The 20780-nt window shown below is 39.7% G+C and overlaps 2 protein-coding genes and 1 long non-coding RNA gene across 7 annotated transcripts; 2 read left to right on the top strand and 1 right to left on the bottom strand.

Annotated features, from left to right (window-relative positions):
* Window positions 1-90: 90 nt before the first annotated feature.
* Window positions 91-8721, top strand: Sf3b3 (splicing factor 3B subunit 3). Of its 2 annotated transcripts, none has more exons than XM_083095078.1 (12): window positions 91-281; window positions 396-899; window positions 1112-1284; window positions 1488-1984; window positions 2068-2233; window positions 2512-2680; window positions 3402-3553; window positions 5054-5209; window positions 5466-5757; window positions 5907-6573; window positions 6677-6793; window positions 7054-8721. In XM_083095078.1, exons 2-12 carry the CDS (start codon window positions 503-505, stop codon window positions 7919-7921), a joined length of 3654 nt encoding a protein of 1217 aa, XP_082951204.1. In that variant the 5' UTR covers window positions 91-281; window positions 396-502; the 3' UTR covers window positions 7922-8721. The 2 variants fall into 2 exon arrangements, with proteins under 2 accessions (XP_082951204.1, XP_082951203.1); XM_083095077.1 differs by having other exon boundaries at window positions 92-281; window positions 416-899.
* Window positions 7997-20774, bottom strand: LOC145969199 (uncharacterized). 4 transcript variants are annotated; one of them, XR_014437978.1, is made up of 6 exons: window positions 20486-20767; window positions 20153-20412; window positions 15000-16746; window positions 14699-14874; window positions 13015-14363; window positions 7997-12923 (listed from the first exon to the last, which is right to left on the bottom strand). It is a non-coding gene; the product is annotated as an uncharacterized LOC145969199 (long non-coding RNA). The 4 variants fall into 4 exon arrangements; XR_014437979.1 differs by having other exon boundaries at window positions 7997-12932; window positions 13015-14874; window positions 20486-20773; XR_014437980.1 differs by lacking the exon at window positions 14699-14874 and having other exon boundaries at window positions 20486-20766.
* LOC145969184 (uncharacterized) lies at window positions 8858-18707 on the top strand. The gene is made up of 6 exons (XM_083095081.1): window positions 8858-11892; window positions 12278-12876; window positions 13258-14341; window positions 15156-15310; window positions 15609-16721; window positions 17190-18707. The coding sequence occupies exons 1-6, from the start codon at window positions 11890-11892 to the stop codon at window positions 17290-17292; spliced, it is 3057 nt and encodes a 1018-aa protein (XP_082951207.1). The 5' UTR covers window positions 8858-11889; the 3' UTR covers window positions 17293-18707.
* Window positions 20775-20780: the final 6 nt, after the last annotated feature.

The raw sequence follows: 20780 nt of genomic DNA, 5'->3' as shown, positions 1-20780 counted from the left end.
CGGATAACTTCCTACATCTTCATATGGATGAGCCTTTAGGTTTCTGTAAATATGGCGCCGATGACGTAGCCAATAAACGAACTAGAATTTTGCGCGCACCGGATATGACATTTCCCGAGAAAAAACGCGCTTCGTTTCCGGTGGAAAGAGTAAACTTTGCGAACGCTGACGAGATCTGTCCTCTCATAACGGTCGTGGCGGCAGGTTTACTCGACTCTCGGATCACAACGAGAAAATCTGGAGGCATCGTCAAGCGTTATCGCGCCGAAAACTTGATCGAGGTAAAAGAACATCCCTAACATTCCTTCGCTTTGATATCTATCATTATTTTATTTTAACAATTCGCTTCGAGCGGAATTAAGATGGATGACATCGTGTCGAATTTTTGTACGAAGGTGCATGTGTGTCGTTGCAGTATGGACACTCGGCAACTTCTATCGAGAGCGTAAGCCTTCGTCAATTCCACTGATCGATCAACGAAGAAGAAAACGTGCCGCTCAAGATGTATCTGTACAATCTGACCCTACAACGCGCCACCGGCATCACGCACGCGGTGCACGGCAACTTCTCCGGCAGCAAGATGCAGGAGATCCTCGTCTCTCGCGGCAAGTCGCTGGAGCTACTGCGACCGGACCCGAACACGGGGAAGGTTCACACCCTGCTGACTGTTGAGGTTTTTGGCATTATCAGGTCTCTGATGGCATTCAGATTGACCGGAGCAACGAAAGATTATATCGTTGTTGGTTCGGATTCCGGGCGCATAGTAATTTTGGAATATATTCCTGCCAAGAATATGTTCGATAAGGTACATCAAGAGACCTTTGGCAAGAGTGGCTGTAGACGTATTGTACCTGGCCAGTATCTAGCCATTGATCCAAAAGGCAGAGCGGTTATGATAGGTATTGTACATATTTGTATCATTTGTGGTGTTTTAATAATTATTGAATGAATAATTATTGTTATTGTCAACTACCATATGATTACTTCTGTGTTTCATCTGATTAACATTGATTACACCTTTTCATTTTTATGATGGCAGTCTATTTGTCGATAATAATTATATTCATCTATATGAATTTGATTATATATATATATATTAATATTATTTTAGGTGCTATTGAAAAGCAGAAACTTGTGTATATCCTAAACAGAGATGCAGAAGCCCGTTTGACAATCTCTTCTCCATTGGAAGCTCATAAGAGCAACACACTAGTATATCACACGGTTGGCGTCGATGTTGGCTTTGACAATCCCATGTTTGCATGTTTAGAGATCGATTACGAGGTAAACTTGCATCATTAACGGTTTGAAATAATGAATATTCTTGTTGTAACCAAATGCCATATGATTATTTTTGTAACCGTGTTTCAACTGATTAACATTGATTACACCTATTTCTTATTATGATGGTGCTTGTGCAATTATATTCACAGTACTATGTTTATAAAAGAGACATTCAATATATTTTAAAAACATTAATCCGACAGGAAGCGGACAGCGATCCTACAGGTGATGCGGCAGTGAAGACACAACAAACTTTGACGCTGTACGAGCTCGATCTCGGTCTAAATCACGTAGTGCGAAAATACAGCGAGCCACTGGAAGAACATGCTAACTTTCTTGTATCTGTGCCGGGCGGCAATGATGGTCCAAGTGGTGTACTAATTTGCTCCGAAAACTATCTCACCTACAAGAATCTCGGTGATCAGCACGATATTCGTTGTCCGATCCCACGACGTCGTAACGACCTGGACGATCCCGAGAGAGGAATGATATTTGTGTGTTCTGCTACACACAAGACAAAAAGCATGTTCTTTTTCCTGGCGCAAACAGAACAAGGAGACATTTTCAAAATCACTCTCGAGACAGATGAGGACATGGTTACTGAGATCAAGCTCAAGTACTTCGATACGGTACCTGTCGCAGCGAGTATGTGTGTCCTGAAAACGGGTTTCCTGTTTGTTGCCTCGGAATTTGGCAATCAGTTAGTATCATAGACACATCACATAGTCATGCACATATAATAGAAATGATTGAGAACAGCACAATTACGTTATTTTTTTTCAGTTACCTCTATCAAATAGCGCATCTCGGCGATGATGACGATGAACCCGAATTCAGCTCAGCGATGCCGCTCGAGGAAGGCGATACCTTCTTCTTCGCGCCACGACCGCTTCGAAATTTAGTGCTAGTCGACGAAATGGACAGTCTCTCGCCCATAATGGCTTGTCAGGTGACATTTATACTCTTATAGTGCAAATTTTGCAAATTTTAGTTCAGCACTTTCAAGTAGGAGAGAGATGTCATCCATGCGTCTCTTTTCTGTGACAGATGTGCGAGAGCAAAATTCTCTTTGTCGCCTTTGGTTTGTTATTGCAAATTGAAGTGAATCCTTAGAGAAACAAATGTACAATTGAGAATTTTCTTCTTCATATCATATTTGTAGATAGAGCTATATATGTATATATAAATTTGTTTAAATGAAAATTTGTCATTACCTTCAATACACAGGTGGCAGATTTGGCAAACGAAGATACGCCGCAATTATACATTGCTTGTGGTCGAGGACCGCGATCTACCCTGCGTGTGCTACGCCACGGTCTCGAGGTTTCTGAAATGGCCGTGAGCGAATTGCCTGGTAACCCAAACGCCGTATGGACCGTGAAAAGAAGAATCGATGGTTAGTCGAAAGATATTTCTATCAATCGTTTGCATGTTCTTACTTGAATTGCTTCTTCAACGATCGGCAAGTTTTAACTGCGATCGTTTATTCTCACATATGTCTCTCGTCTATTTATTTCTTTGAATATCTTGCATATATCACTTGCGAGGTGAAATGAATCCGTCTATGCAGTCACAGAAGTTAAATGTACCACAGACTTTTATTATCTTATTCTTCTTTTGCAAAAGAAAATGTGGATAAGAAAGCTCGATGGTAGTAAATTTGAGCAAAGCTTTGGGGTAAGAATATTTACTTAATATGACTTGGAAAAGAAAATTATAGTTTGCTTAAAGAAAAGAAAAAAAAATGGCATCGGTTTTGTAAAACGATATTAATGAACCTGGTGGCTTGATACACTCTTATCAAACACCAGTTCTCTCTTTCAGGATGCCAGCGCGCTATTGGTTGACCCACAGAAGTCTGAATGACCGAAAGGTAAGGATCTCGGCGCGAAATTGGCACGAATAAGAGTCGATTCGCTCGACATAAAAAAAAGAAAGAAAGAAAGCTCGTCAACTCTTTCCGTGCCCCGAGAACGTGCGCAGTTTCGAACGATCGAGGGAAAGGGCGAAATATTAAATACATTATATTTCCAAATTCAAATATACAATTCAATTCGACGTTTTCGTTCGCGTATTTCCCTGTGTATTTAGAATAAGCCTTATAATTTTGATTGCAGAGGAATATGATGCATACATCATAGTGTCCTTCGTGAATGCCACGCTCGTACTCAGTATTGGCGAGACTGTCGAGGAAGTGACGGACTCGGGTTTTCTTGGTACGACACCAACCTTGAGTTGCTCAGCATTGGGCGAGGATGCATTGGTGCAGGTATTTTGCACATTGGAATTATACACCGCGTTATATTCTGCGCGTATCCTGTCCCATGCGTAAATTATGCATTCTATGAATCTAAAATCTTGTCTGAATCGAAGAAACATTTTAAATACACGCAATATTTATAATATTGTTATATTTGACAAAAGATAATGTATATTTTCTAACAAGAAAAGGCAAGTTATACAAGAATAATATATTTAGGAATTTCTTAATGTGCTTTATTATTTATAATATGATCAAACGTACTATAAAATCGCTTATTTATGTAACCAATTGTGGGACGAATGATTCGCTCGTAGGATTGCAGAATTATTTGCGATGCACTCGGTATCTCCGGCTTGATTTTGGTCGATCATCTTGTCGGTCGCAAAAAGAGTGCTAAAGTAATTCTAGGCTCACATCGTTGGAAGGTTCCGATTCTCGTCCGAACTTTCCTGGTTTTATAGGCCTGACAATCACAAACTTTTCAATTTGGATAACATTACATAAAACTCGATACAAGATGTCCGCAAAATCGTCCGCAGTACTTCGGAAGTGATTCGGGAAAGAAAGAAAAGGAAGGAAAAAATCTATATAAACATAGGTCCGGAAATAAGTCGTTTCCGAGCCACTTTTATGTTAAAAAAATCTATAATTTGTAATTTTATAGTTCACTTGGCATCCTTCTTTTTAAAATTTTTTTTTATTTTAAATTTAAATTTTTAAATTTGAATTTTTAAATTTTTAAATTTTAAATTTAAATTTAAATTTAAAATTCAATTATATTTAAAAATTTAAATTTAAATTTAAATTTAAAATTCAATTATATTTAAAAATTTAAATTTAAATTTTTAAATTTAAATTTAAATTTTTAAATTTAAATTTAAATTTTTGAATTTTAAATTTAAATTTGAATTTTTAAATTTAAATTTTTAAATTTTAAATTTAAATTTAAAAATTTGAATTTAAAATTTAAAAATTTAAATTTAAAAATTCAAATTTAAATTTAAAATTCAAAAATTTTAATTTTAATTTAAAAATTTAAATCTTTGAATTTAAATTTAAATTTGAATATTTAAATTTAAATTTGAATATTTAAATTGAATATTTAAATTTAAATTTTTTAATTTTAAATTCAAATTTTTAAATTTAAATTTAAAATTCAAAAATTTAAGATTAGAAAAAAATTTTGAAAAGGGGGATGTCAAGTGAACTATAAATTATGATTTTTTAAACAAAAGTGGCTCGGAAAAGACTTATTTCTGGACCTATGTTTATGTAACTTTTTTTCCTTCTTTTTCTTTCTTTCCTAAATCACTTCCGAAGTATTACGGACGATTTTCCGGACACCATGTATAATATATTTATATAATAGATTATAATTTATAAAATACATAAATATATAAGACTTTAATAATAATAATATATTTACATATTAATTTAAGAGTAATAATTAAAAATATATGATTTAATGATTTGAAACGTTAATTAAATATCACAATCCGCTTTCAGGTATATCCTGACGGTATACGTCACATCCGTGCAGATAAGCGTGTCAACGAATGGAAGGCTCCTGGCAAGAAGACCATCGTAAAGTGCGCGGTAAATCAACGTCAAGTTGTGATCGCTCTCACTGGAGGGGAACTCGTCTACTTTGAAATGGATCCCGTACGTATCCTTATATAAATCCATTGTTTTCTCGATTAATCGCATTTGCCGGGATAATCGCATTATTGTTCTCTCTGAGTAATGTCTATTGTTCTTTCTCAGAGATGTAAGAGATGCGAAGAGCATATCACTTGCTTCATCTTGGCACAGCCAATTCTAAGCTTATCATTTAATAGCTGAGATTGATGTAGAGTGAACATGACATTTGCAAAATTATCTATCGATAATATCGACTTATTTCATTCATATTTTGTAGACTGGACAATTGAATGAATATACGGAAAGAAAGAAGATGCCATCAGAAGTAATGTGCATGGCCCTCGGAAATGTTGCTGTGGGCGAACAACGCTCGTGGTTTCTTGCCGTTGGCCTACAGGATAATACAGTGAGGATAATATCATTGGATCCCTCGGACTGCTTAGCACCGAGGAGTATGCAAGCGTTACCGGCTGCTGCGGAGAGTCTATGTATCGTGGAAATGGGTGCAAAGGAGGCCGACAATTCCGAGGATTCAGCGCCACAACAATCCAGTTTGTATTTAAACATAGGTAAGTTATACATACTTGCAAACGCGAATTATTATACGAATAAATATTACACGAATTAATGTTTAAGATACAACCACAAATTGTAAAAGATACGTTAATATACAATAATTACATTTAAAGTTATAGAACTATGTTATTGTTATCTTCAGGTTTGCAAAACGGCGTATTACTCAGAACAGTATTAGATCCGATTTCTGGCGATCTCGCGGATACGAGAACACGTTACTTGGGTTCCCGTCCCGTCAAGCTTTTCAGAATACGTATGCAGGGTAATCAAGCCGTACTGGCGATGAGCAGTCGATCGTGGCTGAGTTACTATCATCAGAACCGCTTTCATCTTACGCCTCTATCGTACGAGAGTCTAGAATTTGCATCTGGCTTCAGTTCTGAACAGTGTCCGGAAGGTATCGTCGCCATATCGACCAATACCTTGAGGATCCTGGCACTCGAAAAACTCGGCGCCGTATTCAATCAAGTGAGCTTTCCGTTGGAGTATACGCCGCGGAAGTTCGCGATTCACACCGATTCTGCGCACCTAGTGGTCATCGAGACCGAACACAACGCTTACACGGAAGAGACGAAGCAACAGAGAAGATTACAAATGGCGGAGGAAATGCAGGAAGCAGCCGGCGCTGAGGAGGCTGCTGTCGCCCGCGAATTGGCAGAAGCGTTCCTATCGGAGGAGCCGAACGAGGCGGTTTTCGGTGCCCCGCGTGCGGGACCAGGCCTTTGGGCCTCGATGCTGAGAATAATGGCACCGACTACTGGCCAAACATTCGAGGTGCATCGTTTCGAGCAAAATCTAGCTGCATTATGGTAAGTCGAGGAAAGAATAATTATTCTTTTAATATCATCGAAAAGATTTTTGATATTATTAAATTGATATTTTGATATTATTAAATTTTTTTTTCTTTCGTAGTCTCTGTCTCGTGAAGTTTGCCAATCAAGGAGATCAACTGTTCCTCATCGTTGGAGTCGCAAAGGAGTTTCAATTAAATCCCAGAGTTAGCAACGGCGGTTTCCTTTATACATACAAGTAAGATACTTTGCTATATTCGCGCGATGAATAGAAGATATTAATCGGGAAAGTCTAATCTTTATTTTCTCTTATATTCTTGTATCACTAAAAACAAGAAAGTTATTTTAATTAGTTTATAATGCTCGTATGATGAGAACTAGAACATGTCTGTATTTTTGATGATATAGTCCTGCAGTGCTGATGCTTTAAAAATATATCGCTTCTAGCGCAGTATTTCATGGGACGAGAAATAATGAAAAACAATCGCTTCTTTCCAGAGTAAATACGGAGTGTACTAGTATCGAATTGTTGCACAAATCTCCGTTGGACGAGGTACCATTGGCCATTTGTCCGTATCAGGGCCGAGTACTGGTCGGCGTAGGTAGAATGCTACGGCTTTACGACATGGGTAAAAAGAAGTTATTGCGCAAATGCGAGAACAAGCACATACCCAATGCCGTGGTCTCGATCAACGCCATCGGTCAACGGATTTACGTCAGCGATGTGCAGGAGTCCGTATACGCCGTGAGATACAAACGCCAGGAGAATCAATTGATCGTTTTCGCAGACGATACACATCCTAGATTTATCACAACCACGTGCGTGTTGGATTACGATACCGTTGCTACCGCCGATAAATATGGGAACATAGCTGTGATACGGTTGGCGACCGGTATTAACGACGACGTGGACGAGGATCCTACAGGGAATAAGGCTCTGTGGGATCGAGGATTGCTGAACGGCGCTAGCCAGAAAGCGGACACGGTTGCGTGTTTTCACGTAGGCGAGACGGTAATGTCCCTGCAAAAGGCGACTCTCATACCCGGCGGCTCCGAGAGTTTGGTCTACACGACTCTCAGCGGAACGGTGGGCGTTCTCGTGCCGTTCACCAGTCACGAAGATCACGATTTCTTTCAACATCTGGAGATGCACATGCGATCCGAGCACCCGCCCCTATGCGGTAGGGATCATCTGTCCTTCCGGTCGTATTATTATCCTGTGAAGAACGTCATCGATGGCGATCTCTGCGAGCAATTCAATTCGATCGAACCCGTTAAGCAGAAGAGCATCTCTGGCGATCTCGAGAGAACACCGTCTGAAGTGTCGAAGAAACTGGAAGACATACGTACGCGTTACGCGTTCTAAATGCTCCCCCACGAGTATCTTTCGATATGTTGTTTTTCAAGGTTTTGCAAACTCGGCGTCACATTAATCGATAGATCTTGGAAAATTTGTTGTACATTTATTATCTATTTTGTACGCATAACATTTAACCAGTGTTTTCTCAATTTCAATATTTTCCGATTATCATAATCGATCGCAAACTAAGTTCTAATATATATGACATAATCTGTATAAAAATTCAATATTTTCTACATGGTGATAACTTTATTATATATAAACTCTTATAATTCTTTTTTTAAGATATATACATTAACATCGAGGAAAATGTATATTCAATTTCCTTCAGGCAAACAACTCGTATAAGAAATGAGTAAAGATATTTTAATAGTCTTTAGAAGCTATAAAACAATCCGCCTAAGTGCACAAGTTTTGTATTTCTGTAACAAATAGCGAATCGCTATGAAAAATACGTTGAGTCGTAAATATGTGAAAGTAATGGATTTGATTGTTATGAATAGAAAATATTTAATTTTACTTGTATCAGTGTAGATATACATGTAACGCGATGTAATTTCACTATTACTACTACATACGACATATATAAACTAATGCATTGCTATTCAAATGGTATTATGATAGTAATTAATTTCAGCTTATTGCTGTTTTGCAAATTTGCGTATTAAATCATTCATCGAATTTAATATCAATTCATCACTCACCTAATAATGATTTGTGTGTGTGTGTGTGTATGTGTGCGCGCGCGCGCGCACACACACACATCCTCAATACGAATATCTTTGAATATATTTATTAAAGGAGAATTCTCTCTGGTGTATGTATTTCTCTCTCTCTCTCTTTTTCTTTTGACTGAGCTTGTAATTTAATTCCATAGAAATTGGAATGTAATATAGCCGAAGAAAGTGTAGGATTATCTTAGAGTTCTATAATGAGATATTGAAATATTTTTAATCCTTTTTGTTTCTTTATTAAATTCAAAAATTTTACATTTTATTTAATTAAAAATATTAGTATCTTTTTAATGCTATGTAAATATCGAATTTGTGGTGAAATACATGAATAAAGCATAAAATAATGAAATTTGTGTGCAGATTGACAGTGATTAGATTGAAATCGTTAATGATGTAATTAAATCAATTTTTGTTAAATATATCGCGTGGAGCGAAAACAATAACTCGATCATTTTCGGGAACACATTTTCATTAAAGTGATAAGATCTATATAGTAGCGCGTCGAGAGATCACCCTCGTTATTTAAAGGATATTCCAGAATACACTGAATTAGAACAGTGGAACGACGGCTCTATCCATGTTACGCGCTGATGGCGTAACTAGGTGAGCATGCATCCCTGCAAATGCATTCAGCACTCAATTGCACCCCTCGCGTCACGATATCTGCATATATGCACACCCTCCTCAAAGAATTCTATAGCTTCGCAAATCGAGAATGTAGAATGCATCCTAAATTAAATTTGAAAATGACTAGATAATGCATTTTATTTCATTTTTAAATGGATTTTGTTATTTTATTAATAATGTCATTGTGTCAAATACTAGATATATAATAATGTATATGTATATATATGTATAAATATAATTGTGAATAATTTAATTTACTTAAAAATATAAAAAAATATTCTTTTCCATAAATTAATATAAATATTGCATTTAACATCAAAGAAATATTTATGTTTAATACACGATAAGATACATTTTACGGACTATATGAAATTAGTTTTTATAAAAAAATATAAATTATATACATATATATATACATGCACACACACTCACACATGTATATCGATGAGATCTCTGAAAACTTACATCTCCAGGAATTTCGCATCCCCTTTATTTCTCTATCATGCAGAGGAATGTAAGATTACTTTGTGTGCTGTACGGTAGCTAAAGTCTAAAATTATAGATACGCAATTTTTTATCGCGCAACCGGCATTATCGGATTTACCTCGTAACCGCGTTACGAGATTAGATCTTCAATTGATGGAGCGTCGCTCGCTCGCGCGGACGATGAACTGTTAAGCGTAATAAGCGGAGATAATGAGCGACCGCGAAAGATCGATAACCGGCGAGAGAAAGAAAGGGGAACAGCGACCGTTGGAGTACCATGATGCTGGTAACGTGATAAGAATGTTACCACCAATCCCTTTATATGCACTGTCCAAAGAGAGAGAGAGAGAGAGGGCGAGGGAGAGAGAGATGGAAAAGGGTGTGCACCCGCGTTCGATAGCTCCGTCGTCGCCGTGCGACGAGGTTGTGTACGCGTCGATGGCTGTATGTATATTATTAGGGACAGCAAAACCGACGACGACGACGACGACGTCCTCGACATGCTTAGCGTCATGGATGCAGAAAAAGAACACGGAGAGATCCGGAGGGAAGCTGCGGCGCGTCCATGTCCCGTACAGGGCGTTTCATAATATCGCGTGACCAACTGAAATTTCCCTCATTTACTTGGACAAGAAATTACTCTACTTTCCGTAGGTCAAGGTTATTACGTAAATAATACAGCGCCTGAATCAGATGAAACTTGAAACGAACTAGATTGTGTAAGAAAGATCAAAAGGAGACTTTCTTTTTCATTTAAAAAACAATTTTCCAAAAAACATTGCATCTTTTTAAATTTATTCAACGCGGAATTCAATAGAAAGATTCGAGATATATTTATTGAAGAAGACAAATGCGGATGTTGAAAGAGAAAGATGATGAAAATTGTCTCTTCGAGTCAGATAATTTCTAGCGAGGGAGGTGCTTCAGATGGATCGAATCATGAAACGTCCTGTGTACACCGACGTCAAAAGTCTGGACATTGACAATCCCGCAGAGTGAGAAGGACGCAGCGATGAAGCCTACACCTGTCGGCCTATTAACTAGCGCACGATATTAAAGGCAAACACTAGCGGCTTCTCTCCATTTCCGCTCGGAAATCGGTTAACCACCTTGAACAATCGAGTCGCGTCTTGATAAGACAAACGTTGCATGCGCGACTTTAATCCATTATATCGTGTATAGAATTCGATCCTTTTGACAACGTGTTTTCTTAAAGAATATACAGTTAATGCGATTGATTAACCGAATCCCGAGGGCGATTACTAGAGCGCAAAAATTCCGATAAGCGAAATGCGAGAAAGAGCGGACGGTAAACTCTGGAGCGTGTATTATTTATTTAAGGTAACATTGAGAAATTCTGTTTTACTTTTCCCAGATGACGCTCGGCAGGTCGCATCAATATATGATTAGCAAGATCCGAGCGATGGATCCGCAAACCTCTCGCATAGAGATCCCCGGAGTCTCTCCTCGCATTTCGGCTGTCGCTGCACGTTGATGAGCTTTATGGACAGAGATGGAAAGAGAGAGAAGGGGGGGGGAGAGAGAGAGAGAGAGAGAGAGAGAGAGCGCCAAAAGTCGATCGATGCATTGAGGCGCCTAGGCAGACAAGGCACAGCTCTCTCCGCGAGCTCAACCCCCGTTTCTCTCTCTCTGTTCACCCCTGCCGCGGTGGCACACGTCGCCTGCAGCGGCGGCGCGCAGGCGGCTGGTTTCCCTCCGGGGAAGATACGCGGTGGTGTGCAGTTGCGCATCGACCTCCGGGACGTGCACAACGGGTGGCGGCGCTCCTCGTGAGTGCAGCGGCGACGGTGACGGAGGCGGTGGCGCTTAGGCGGGGTTCCCATCGTTGCTCTTTCTCTCTCTCTGTTTGTCTCTTGCCAGAGACCAAGTTGTCCTTATTGTTGTCGTCGTCATCGTCATCGTCGTCGTCGTCGTCCTTGTGCTCGAACCTGTGGAAGATGTTGGTGTCGACGACTACTGCCGTTCGCGATCCGCGATTTTAGCGATTTTCTTTTCTTTCTCGCATCATCCTCGTCGTCGAGCTGACATGCCGCCGTTCGAAGTCAACGTCCGGATCGCACCGTTGGAATTGTCACTGTGATATGCTCGTTTCGCTGGCGAATTATTATGGTAATTGGCGCGTGACCCTTTCTGTCATTAACTCGATTGTATCGATGAATGCAGAATGGTGGATTTAAATCGGTCGCGTAATTGTGTCGCGGATATTCGAGGCACTCGTCGAAACAGGTGTTTACGACGCGGCGTCTCGATGTACATATGTCGAGCCGCAAGGACCGATCGATTTAAATCCCGACCGTTTAAGACCTAGGTCTCCTCGCTAACACAATTAATTCTCCGAGTTGCAACTTTGGCTAACTCGCATCACATTGCTGCGGGAAAAAAATTGCTTTAGAAATGATTAATTAAATCGTTAAGATTAGACGTGTGATTAGAATTGTAAATAAAACCTTGAAGCAGCGTGCAATATATCGCGGATCGATTTCTCGCTGAGCAGGAGATAGCTGATACCGGAGGAGGATCCGATAACAACGATAGACAACAATGTCGATCGCTGCATCGCATCGTCTCGCTGCTGTTGCTGCTACTGCTGATCGCTGACGCGTCGAACGGCGTTGGCATAGGGGGTGGCACAGGGGGGAGCGGCGGGGGCAGCGGAGGAGGAGGAGGCGGCGGTGGCAGCGGCACTTGCGGGTTGGCCGAGTTGACGTGCCGGGACGGCCGATGCGTGCCGATCGACGCTTATTGCAACGGCGAGGATGACTGCGGCGACGGCAGCGACGAGCCGGCGATGTGCACCCCGTGCAATCGCACGTACCACGGTCGCGAGGGACGCACGTACAAGCTGGACCTGCCTAGGCCGGCCGAGGAACGTCTGCCGTTTCTCTGTCACCTGACATTCACCGCGGCCGGACAGGGTTACGGCGAGCTGGTCCAACTGCTGTGGGACGCGTTCAGCGTTGGTCGCATCGACGCCAACGCCGACAATTATTTTACCAGCTGTCCCGAAGGCTCGCTTCAGCTGGCCGAACTCGGTAGACACTTCACGGGCGGCTCGTGGTGCGGCGTCGGTGAGGGTCGTGCATCTTATTACAGGTCTGTTTAGTTGTCTCTCTCTCTCTCTTTTCTTGTTCTTCTTCTGTCTAATATTACTTTTGATTATTGTCGTTTCTATACACGTGTTTGTATGCGGATTATAAGATGATATCCTTTCAATAAATTGAAAAAACTTACTTTTCTAATCTGGCTTGTTACATTTTCTCTTCTTTTGAACTTCTTTCTAGCGCCTTTTGCTTCCTTATTAATTAGTAAGATGTAGCAACTAGTAGATGTAGTTTATGATAATTCTCCCTCTTTTACATCTATCAGAAATTATAAAAATAGAAACAAATATTATATGGAAAATTTTAAAAGGTCTGATGAAAGTTTAAAATAATCAGCATAAAACGATATTATCATTGTCATTGCTTTTTACAGCGAAACCAGTACAGTCACTGCCTCTATACGGCTGTTTCATGCGCCATCGACGGTGCCGTTCGAATTTCGTCTCCGTTTCCGCTTCGTTTCGCGCAACGAGGCAGTCGCCCGATTGGGCAAACCGGAACTACCGGTCGAGCGAGGTTCCCCGGTGCCAGGAACCTATTGCTCTCGTAACTTTTACGAGTGCCACTTGAAGCAGTGTCGCCTGCAGAGTCCAAACTATCCCGGCGAGTATCCGCGCAACGCCAGCTGCCTGATCACCGTGCGTCAAAAGGAGGTGCCCACGTGCAAGCACGCAATGATATCCGTCAAGAGCACGTCGACCGGGCCGGTAGGCCTCAATGCCGCCGTCAACACCAGTCTCAGCGTTTGGCAGGATTGTCCACCGGAGAGGGACCGTCTGATCTTCCGCGATGGTGCTCGCATCGAGGACGCGGTGCTCCTGGTATATTGCGGCGGCCCATTACCGCAGATAACCGCGCGTGGACCTGCCATGCAGGTGGAATTTCGCAGTTCACCGGTAGCGATACCGTTGGGCGCGTCGTCGCTGCGACTTGAGCTCGAGCTACGGGTCGTCTACGTCGACTCGGACGGTCTGGATTACGCCAAGGGCGCGCAGGGCTGTCACTTCTTCGTTAATGGTACCGGCGTCGGCGCCAAGCGAAGCGGCACGATACGGGCGCCCTTGCACGCGCTACCACCAGGTTCCAGTTGCACGTGGAACATCAAAGGGGCGATCGGCGATCGTGTGTGGATATACTTCTCGTCGTATTCGCAGCGTGATTTGACCAGCAACGGCGACAACAATGCCAGCGCCGGCCAGTCGGCGATGGACAGCACGCCATTGTCGCTATTGTGCGCTGTTAAGCTCATTTTCTGGGACGGGGCACCGAACACAGGTCAACCGATGGCCACGCTATGCGATGACACGCCCAAGTTATGCGCCCACGCGGCTCTCCGGAATATAACCAGGAGCACGAGACCCTGTACCGAGGACGAGAGCTATTTAACAGCCGCTCCGAGCTTGACGTTACGTATGGAGACTGTTCTGGGTACCGCCCTTCATCCGATCAACTTCCACGTAAGTGTATGAATTGTTACATCTAAAGTAAAGTATTTAAATGGTAAATTATTGTATTCTATTGTATGTATATATATATGTCTTTAATTAATTTAATCATATATAAATTATATATTATATCTATTATATGAATTAATTAATTTAATTACTCTCGTAAAGTTTAATTAACTTTAACTATCTTGGAAAAGATGTAAATATTATTTTCAATGTGAATTTTTTGTCAAAATTTTACTTTCTTTTTCTTATTTTAATGGAGTGATTTTTGTTGAAACATTTAATGAGACTATAATTGAAACATTTATATGAGATTATAATTAATTAAAGGAATTAATTATAAAAATTTTGTGAATATATTGCTTTTTTGCATAATATTTCCTTCCACCCAAATTATTTCGTCATGTAAATCTCTGAAGGCAGATGCTTCTTCAATAATTGGCTCTTGACCTCAATATTAGTTTAGCTTGATGCTATAAAATTACACTGCATCTCTGTGGCAAATATCGTTTTCCTGCGCCATTACATGCTTTAGATAACTGTTGATGACACAATAATAAACTTTGAGTAATATGATTCATGTTCCGTTCGCTTTGCAAATATACAGGATTAGAACTTCATAACATTTCTTGCGTTAATTTACCGAGTCTCTTGCCATACTTACTAAACAGTATTGTTAATTCACGTAATCTCGAGAATTAGCCATCGTACATAATATTCTTCTTTCTTCTTATAATAAACACAATTATTTATTTATTTCTCAATAGTCGGAAAACCAAATTTATGTGTATCGCTCAAATTCTCTGCATTCTTATTCCAGGCGCGATACGAATTTGTCTCCACCCTTCAACCCGGTGAACCCTGGGGTGATGGTGTCTGCAGTCGAGTATGGCGCAAAGCGCGCACTGGCGAAGTGATGTCACCGCGCGATGTACGTCTGTTCGGTCGCGGTGGTTCTAGCAAATTAGATTGCAGGTAAGGATCGAGTTTCCCAGAGGAATACAACCGTGTAGTTGTCACTGAAAAAGATAGATAACAAACAGAGAGAATTCAGGATTCTAACAAAATGTCTCTCAGGATTCGAGTATTCTTGAGATACAAATACATTCTCGCTAAAAGCATTTATTTTGAACTTTGGTGACAATTAATCTAGATCGATTATTTCTCAAGTAGTAGTTTTGATAAGTGATATTCAAACTACACGAAACGAAATTTGTAGATATCTATTTCGATTAAGATTCGTAAATATCTTGATTATTAATTCCGATTTTAGGTATCGCGTGGAAGCTGGCAGCGGTGAACGGGTTCGTCTGACGCTGCATAATGTCAGTCTGGGTGAATCCACCATGTGTATGAGCGATTCGGATCCTCATACCGGCAGACCGCGCTGCGTTCAGGAAGTCGGGTCCAGGGAGGCACGTCTGGTCCTCTATGAGGCACCGTGGCGGGACGTGAAGGTACCTCGGGCGTGTCTATGCGACAATACATCGCACTTGCCACTCACGTACATCTCCTCCGGCCGGGCGATAGAGATTACTTTCCTAGTGGATCAGCAGGCGCCTCACGAAGACTTTGACACGCTCTTCTTCTACGCCAGCTTCGAGTTAATTCGCGTGCCGGAATGCCCTCGCAAGCAGAGAATCCGCGGCGAGGGTGGCGAACTGAGATTTATCACGCCTCCACTGTCGAGACCAGACATCTACTGCGAAGGCCTCCCTTGGCTGGTAGAGGCGCGCGAGAATCGGTCGCTCTTCGTTCTGACCTGGGGTTGGTTCTTACCGTTGGAACCGCCGACTGTCAGTCCCGAGTCACCTAGTGGCACCGGGACCGGCGAGCAAGTCAAATGTCCGACTACCAATCGCATCCTCCTCTATTCTGGCTGGCCGCAAAAGCTGCTGAAGGTGGTGTGCCCGGCGGAACCGGGCGCCCGCGAATTTACCGTACACGTGTTCTCGGAGGAATGGTTGGGCGCAACGGAGGAGGGTAAATGGCCAGGTCCACCCAGACCACCGGCGCTGCTGCTGGACTTTGTGGCGCGGGAATCCGGACAAGCGGCCGCGTCCTGGTTGGAGATCTCCAAGAGTCGGGCGGCGCTGCGCCGACAGCTACGTCTTCCGGAGAGAGGCGTAATAACGGAGAACGAGACGAACGGCATGCCGTCCCACATCGGCGACTGCCCGCACAAGTGTCCCGAGCTGGGCGCGTGCATTGCCGCTAGTCTCTGGTGCGACGGATACGAACACTGCCCGTCCGGTCACGACGAGGCCAACTGCGGCAACGGTGCCCGACTGCTCGGCCTGTTGCCCTCCACTGTGTGGCTCGTCATGGCTGGCGTCGCTGGAATTGTCACTGCCTTTGCGTGCCTATTTACTATTCTTATTAGCAGGTATATATATATAGGCTCGAAAATTCTGAAAAATTAAAAAAAAAATTATGTCAGCATTATTTTTTTCTTTGCTTATCACTAAAAAAACTACCATTGTTAATTAATATAATAAAAAATTTTATATACAATAATTTTATAAGATCAATAATATATAAATATATAAATAAATATAAATAAATAAATATAAATAAATATATATATATAAATATATAAATATATTAATAATATTTAAATATTTATAAATAATATATATATATTTATATATTATTAATTTTGTATATATAAAATACTAAAATAATTAATACTAGCAATAGCCTTTTTATATTAAATTTAAAAAGGAAAAATTATATTACTCGCGAATGAAAATTTTTTTAAATACATTTTATAAAAATTGCAATTTTAAATTAGCGTAATTATAACTTTGAGAAAAACACAAAATATTTGATAAATGCAATTTATATCTTCTAGATCCAAAGCTCGCACAAAGAGACTTCACTACAAGGGGACAAAGAAGAGCAAGAAGCCGCGACGGGCACCAACGGAGGAGACGCTCCTCGGGGCGGCGTCCTGACAGCAGCCGCCCGGTTTCGTGGAGTACATTCACGTGGACCGGGAAACGACTGTCTAGCGACGCTAAATTCTGTGTGCTTCACCGTCCAACCGATTAACTCTACTCGATAAACAAGAAGAAGAAAAACAGATAAGAAGAAAATGAAAAAAAAAAAAAAGAAAGATCTCTCCCGTGGTGCCATATACATATATGTATATATACACGTATGATCGCGTAGCGGTGAGGAATTCTCGAAATTCCGCCATGTGGAATTCTCTTCCTTCGTCATTTGTTCAACAAAACCTCGCTCGATTTCGCGTTCGTTCTCGCATCGATTCGAGATGTCGAAACGGGATCTTACCACTCACCACCGAATGTCTTCTGTTGGCGAGATATTAGTGACGTATTTGTGATAGTTCCCTATATATGTATCTAATTACATTAAGTATTACACATACAAACACACACATACATATACATATACATAGAAATTCTCGACTTAGATATATAGCTTTAAGCACGTCTTACCAGGACGGAAAGTAAATCCCGGAATTGTCTAGCGGGATTCACGTATGAAGAGTACGAAGTCTACCTTTTAAAAAAATGCTATTATTACCTGAAGATTCTCGCTAACGCGCGCGTTCACACATAGCGATAATTATTTTAGAGATTAGACGAGAGAGGGGAAACGACTTCTGATGATCTCTTGCGAATTATTCTAACAAATAAAAAAGATAAATATATATATAAATATAAATATAAAATATACAAATATATATAAAAGAATAGAGATTAGAGAGCCGGAAACAAAAGTGCGTTTTACGAATAAGAACATATATTTCAGAATTATACGAATAACGAGATTAATTGAACGACGTTGAAATGTAAAGTGTGTAGTGTTAAATAAAAGACGAAGATATAAAACAGGTCAGGGTTCGTAGGATATAGTACATGTATAGGAAAGATACGTGAGAGAAAAGATACTTGGTCGCATGAGAATCCACGGTCTCGCGCGGCGGAATTTAACAAATATACTGCCTTTTTCGCACGTGAAAATATATTCTAATGTCTTCTATATAATGACAATTGCGTTTATATTCGCCACGCGCGATAAGAATTCCACATCTTTCAATTTGGACTCTAGATTATCTCGTATATACAAGTTTATTTATACATCTTCCAAAAAATATATTTATATATCATTTTCATATATTCATTTATACAGGGTGTCAGGGCAATCTCTTCCCAAAAAAAACTCTTGTAGCTTACCTCGAGAGCTTTTCAAAACAGTATAATAAAGTATTTTTTCATCGAGTACTTTTCGAGTTATGAGGCTTGAAATAATCTCTTAATTTTACATAAACCATAAAATATCTAGTGAAATATTCATTTTTCGATTATCTTACCTTAATACTTTTATGTACAAAATAATGACAGGAATCAATTGGTGTAAAGAAAACACATAATTGTTTCGAAGAAAAAATATGTAATTTGCAATTAACAATTACATATTTTTTTTCGGAACAATTATGTGTTTTCTTTACACCAATTGATTCCTGTCATTATTTTGCACATAAAAGTATTAAGGTAAGATAATCGAAAAATGAATATTTTACTAGATATTTTATGGTTTATATAAAAATTAAAAAATTATAGAAAAAATACTTTATTATAGTATTTTGAAAAGCTCTCGAGGTAAACTACAAGAGCTTTTTTTTAGGAAGAGATTGCCCTGACATCCTGTGTATTAAGATGTATTATTTTTTTACATATGTTATTATAAAATATATTAATTTACACACACCGTGATGTTTATGTTAGCGGTTTTGTTGCGTTTACCTTGTCTAAATGAATACACAAAATAGATTTATTAAGAGATACTTGTAAGAGATATTTGTATAATATATTAGATTGTAAGAGAAAGAGAGCACAGAGAGTCAAGAGAGAAAAGTAAATCGCAATCGTGGAAGCAAGATATTCTAAAATGATGAGAGAGAAGAAATTTCGCGCTATCGAGCTCAATATCTTTTTCACTCTTGTTTTACGCTCTGTGTCATTTCTTCTTGGAATAACAAACGGAGACAGAGATTGCGATACAGGTACTATTATCGATATCGAATGAACGAAAGAGACACATCGATCATTCCATCGCTCCGACTCTTCTTCCAAAGTTTCAAACACCTTGTACATACATATATCTGTAATCATCCGCGCGCGCTCTATGCGATATATAGGGTGTCTCACACATACATACACATACATGTACATCCACACAAAAAGCGCGTGAAACTTTATTGACAAACTTCCAAAACAGAACTTTTCGTCGGAGACGAGAATCTTTTTCCGCGTTTATTATCGGACTTTTCAGACGCGTCTAAAGTTGCGAATCTTTTTCAACACTCTGACGTTGTTTGGAGGTTTGCCAAAGGATTCTCAATATCTTCCCCATATATGTTAATTTTATACTATTAAAAAAAAAATTATATATATATGATAAAATATAATATATGCTACGTATGTGTATATACAAGGTGTCCCAACATTATTTATTTATTTTATTTATTATTAAATTAAAATTTATTATTAGATTAAAATGATAGATAGAAAATGGTAAAATATAGCGATAATTCGGGACCCTTTGTGTATATACATGTGCAAGTGTATACATATATATATAACATTAAGGTAGACATAATACATATAGAAAGAAAGAGAATTATATGCACCGGACCAGTAGAGATGACTATTAGAGAAAACATTCGCGAAGCGCGTTAAAGGTTCAAACTCGCCCATTAATTCGAACCGCAGTGTGTACGGGATATTACAACAAAAAAAAAAGAAATTACGTGAAAAAAGCACTGTGCCACTCGTGTATACACACCAATTTCAATAAAAGCGACAGCTCTTGTAGGAAACATTGGAAGTAGCGCATCACAATTGCGTGCAATCTTGCATTCTTTTCTTTCTCTTTCGCTTTATTATTTGTTTTTTTTTTAAGTTTAAATTTCTCAGGCCCTCGATGTCATCTTTTTTCGCCTCCTCTTCTTCCATCATAGATCACCCAAAGTCGCACACACATGCATGATATTCGGTTGGAGAGCTTTTCATCAAGAGACACAAATAATAACGTCATATGATTGGCTGTCAAATAGAAAAATATTCGAAATTTTAAAAATTCTCTGCTCGATATAAATTTGCATGACATTAAATCTACCTGTATTTTTTTTGAAAGCTCTTCCTCAGACGTTGCATGTTCTTCTTCTTCTTCCTTAGATTTTAATGGCCACTTCTGATCTGTGAGCGATCAGTAAATTCAGGCCAACAACTGGTTACGTTGCATGTTGATTGAAATAAAATTGAATTCTGATAACACAAATAGTGATTTTACCAACAGGGTAAAAAATTGATGGGAAACTTTTGCTTCCAAAGGTAGATGGCGATACTAGACTTTGATGTTGTGTCGGTAAAACAGTGAATTACTTTACCAAAACGGAACCAATCAAATTGAA

Source organism: Camponotus vicinus, unplaced genomic scaffold, assembly GCF_025532165.1.
Source record: "Camponotus vicinus isolate PSW18456_S1 unplaced genomic scaffold, iyCamVici1.0 SCAF_3, whole genome shotgun sequence".
NCBI classification, from domain to species: domain Eukaryota; kingdom Metazoa; phylum Arthropoda; class Insecta; order Hymenoptera; family Formicidae; genus Camponotus; species Camponotus vicinus.
This window is presented reverse-complemented; position numbering and strand designations above follow the sequence as displayed.

What these genes read in the sequence shown, in the direction of transcription:
- Sf3b3 (XM_083095078.1), top strand. Translation starts at nt 503, where the DNA reads ATGTATCTGTACAATCTGACCCTACAACGCGCCACCGGCATCACGCAC. An exon ending in AGGCAGAGCGGTTATGATAG is followed by an intron (nt 900 to 1,111) that starts GTATTGTACATA and finishes ATATTATTTTAG; the next exon opens with GTGCTATTGAAAAGCAGAAA. An exon ending in CGCCCATAATGGCTTGTCAG is followed by an intron (nt 2,234 to 2,511) that starts GTGACATTTATA and finishes TTCAATACACAG; the next exon opens with GTGGCAGATTTGGCAAACGA.
- LOC145969184 (XM_083095081.1), top strand. An exon ending in GGTCGTGCATCTTATTACAG is followed by an intron (nt 12,877 to 13,257) that starts GTCTGTTTAGTT and finishes TGCTTTTTACAG; the next exon opens with CGAAACCAGTACAGTCACTG. An exon ending in TTTACTATTCTTATTAGCAG is followed by an intron (nt 16,722 to 17,189) that starts GTATATATATAT and finishes TATATCTTCTAG; the next exon opens with ATCCAAAGCTCGCACAAAGA.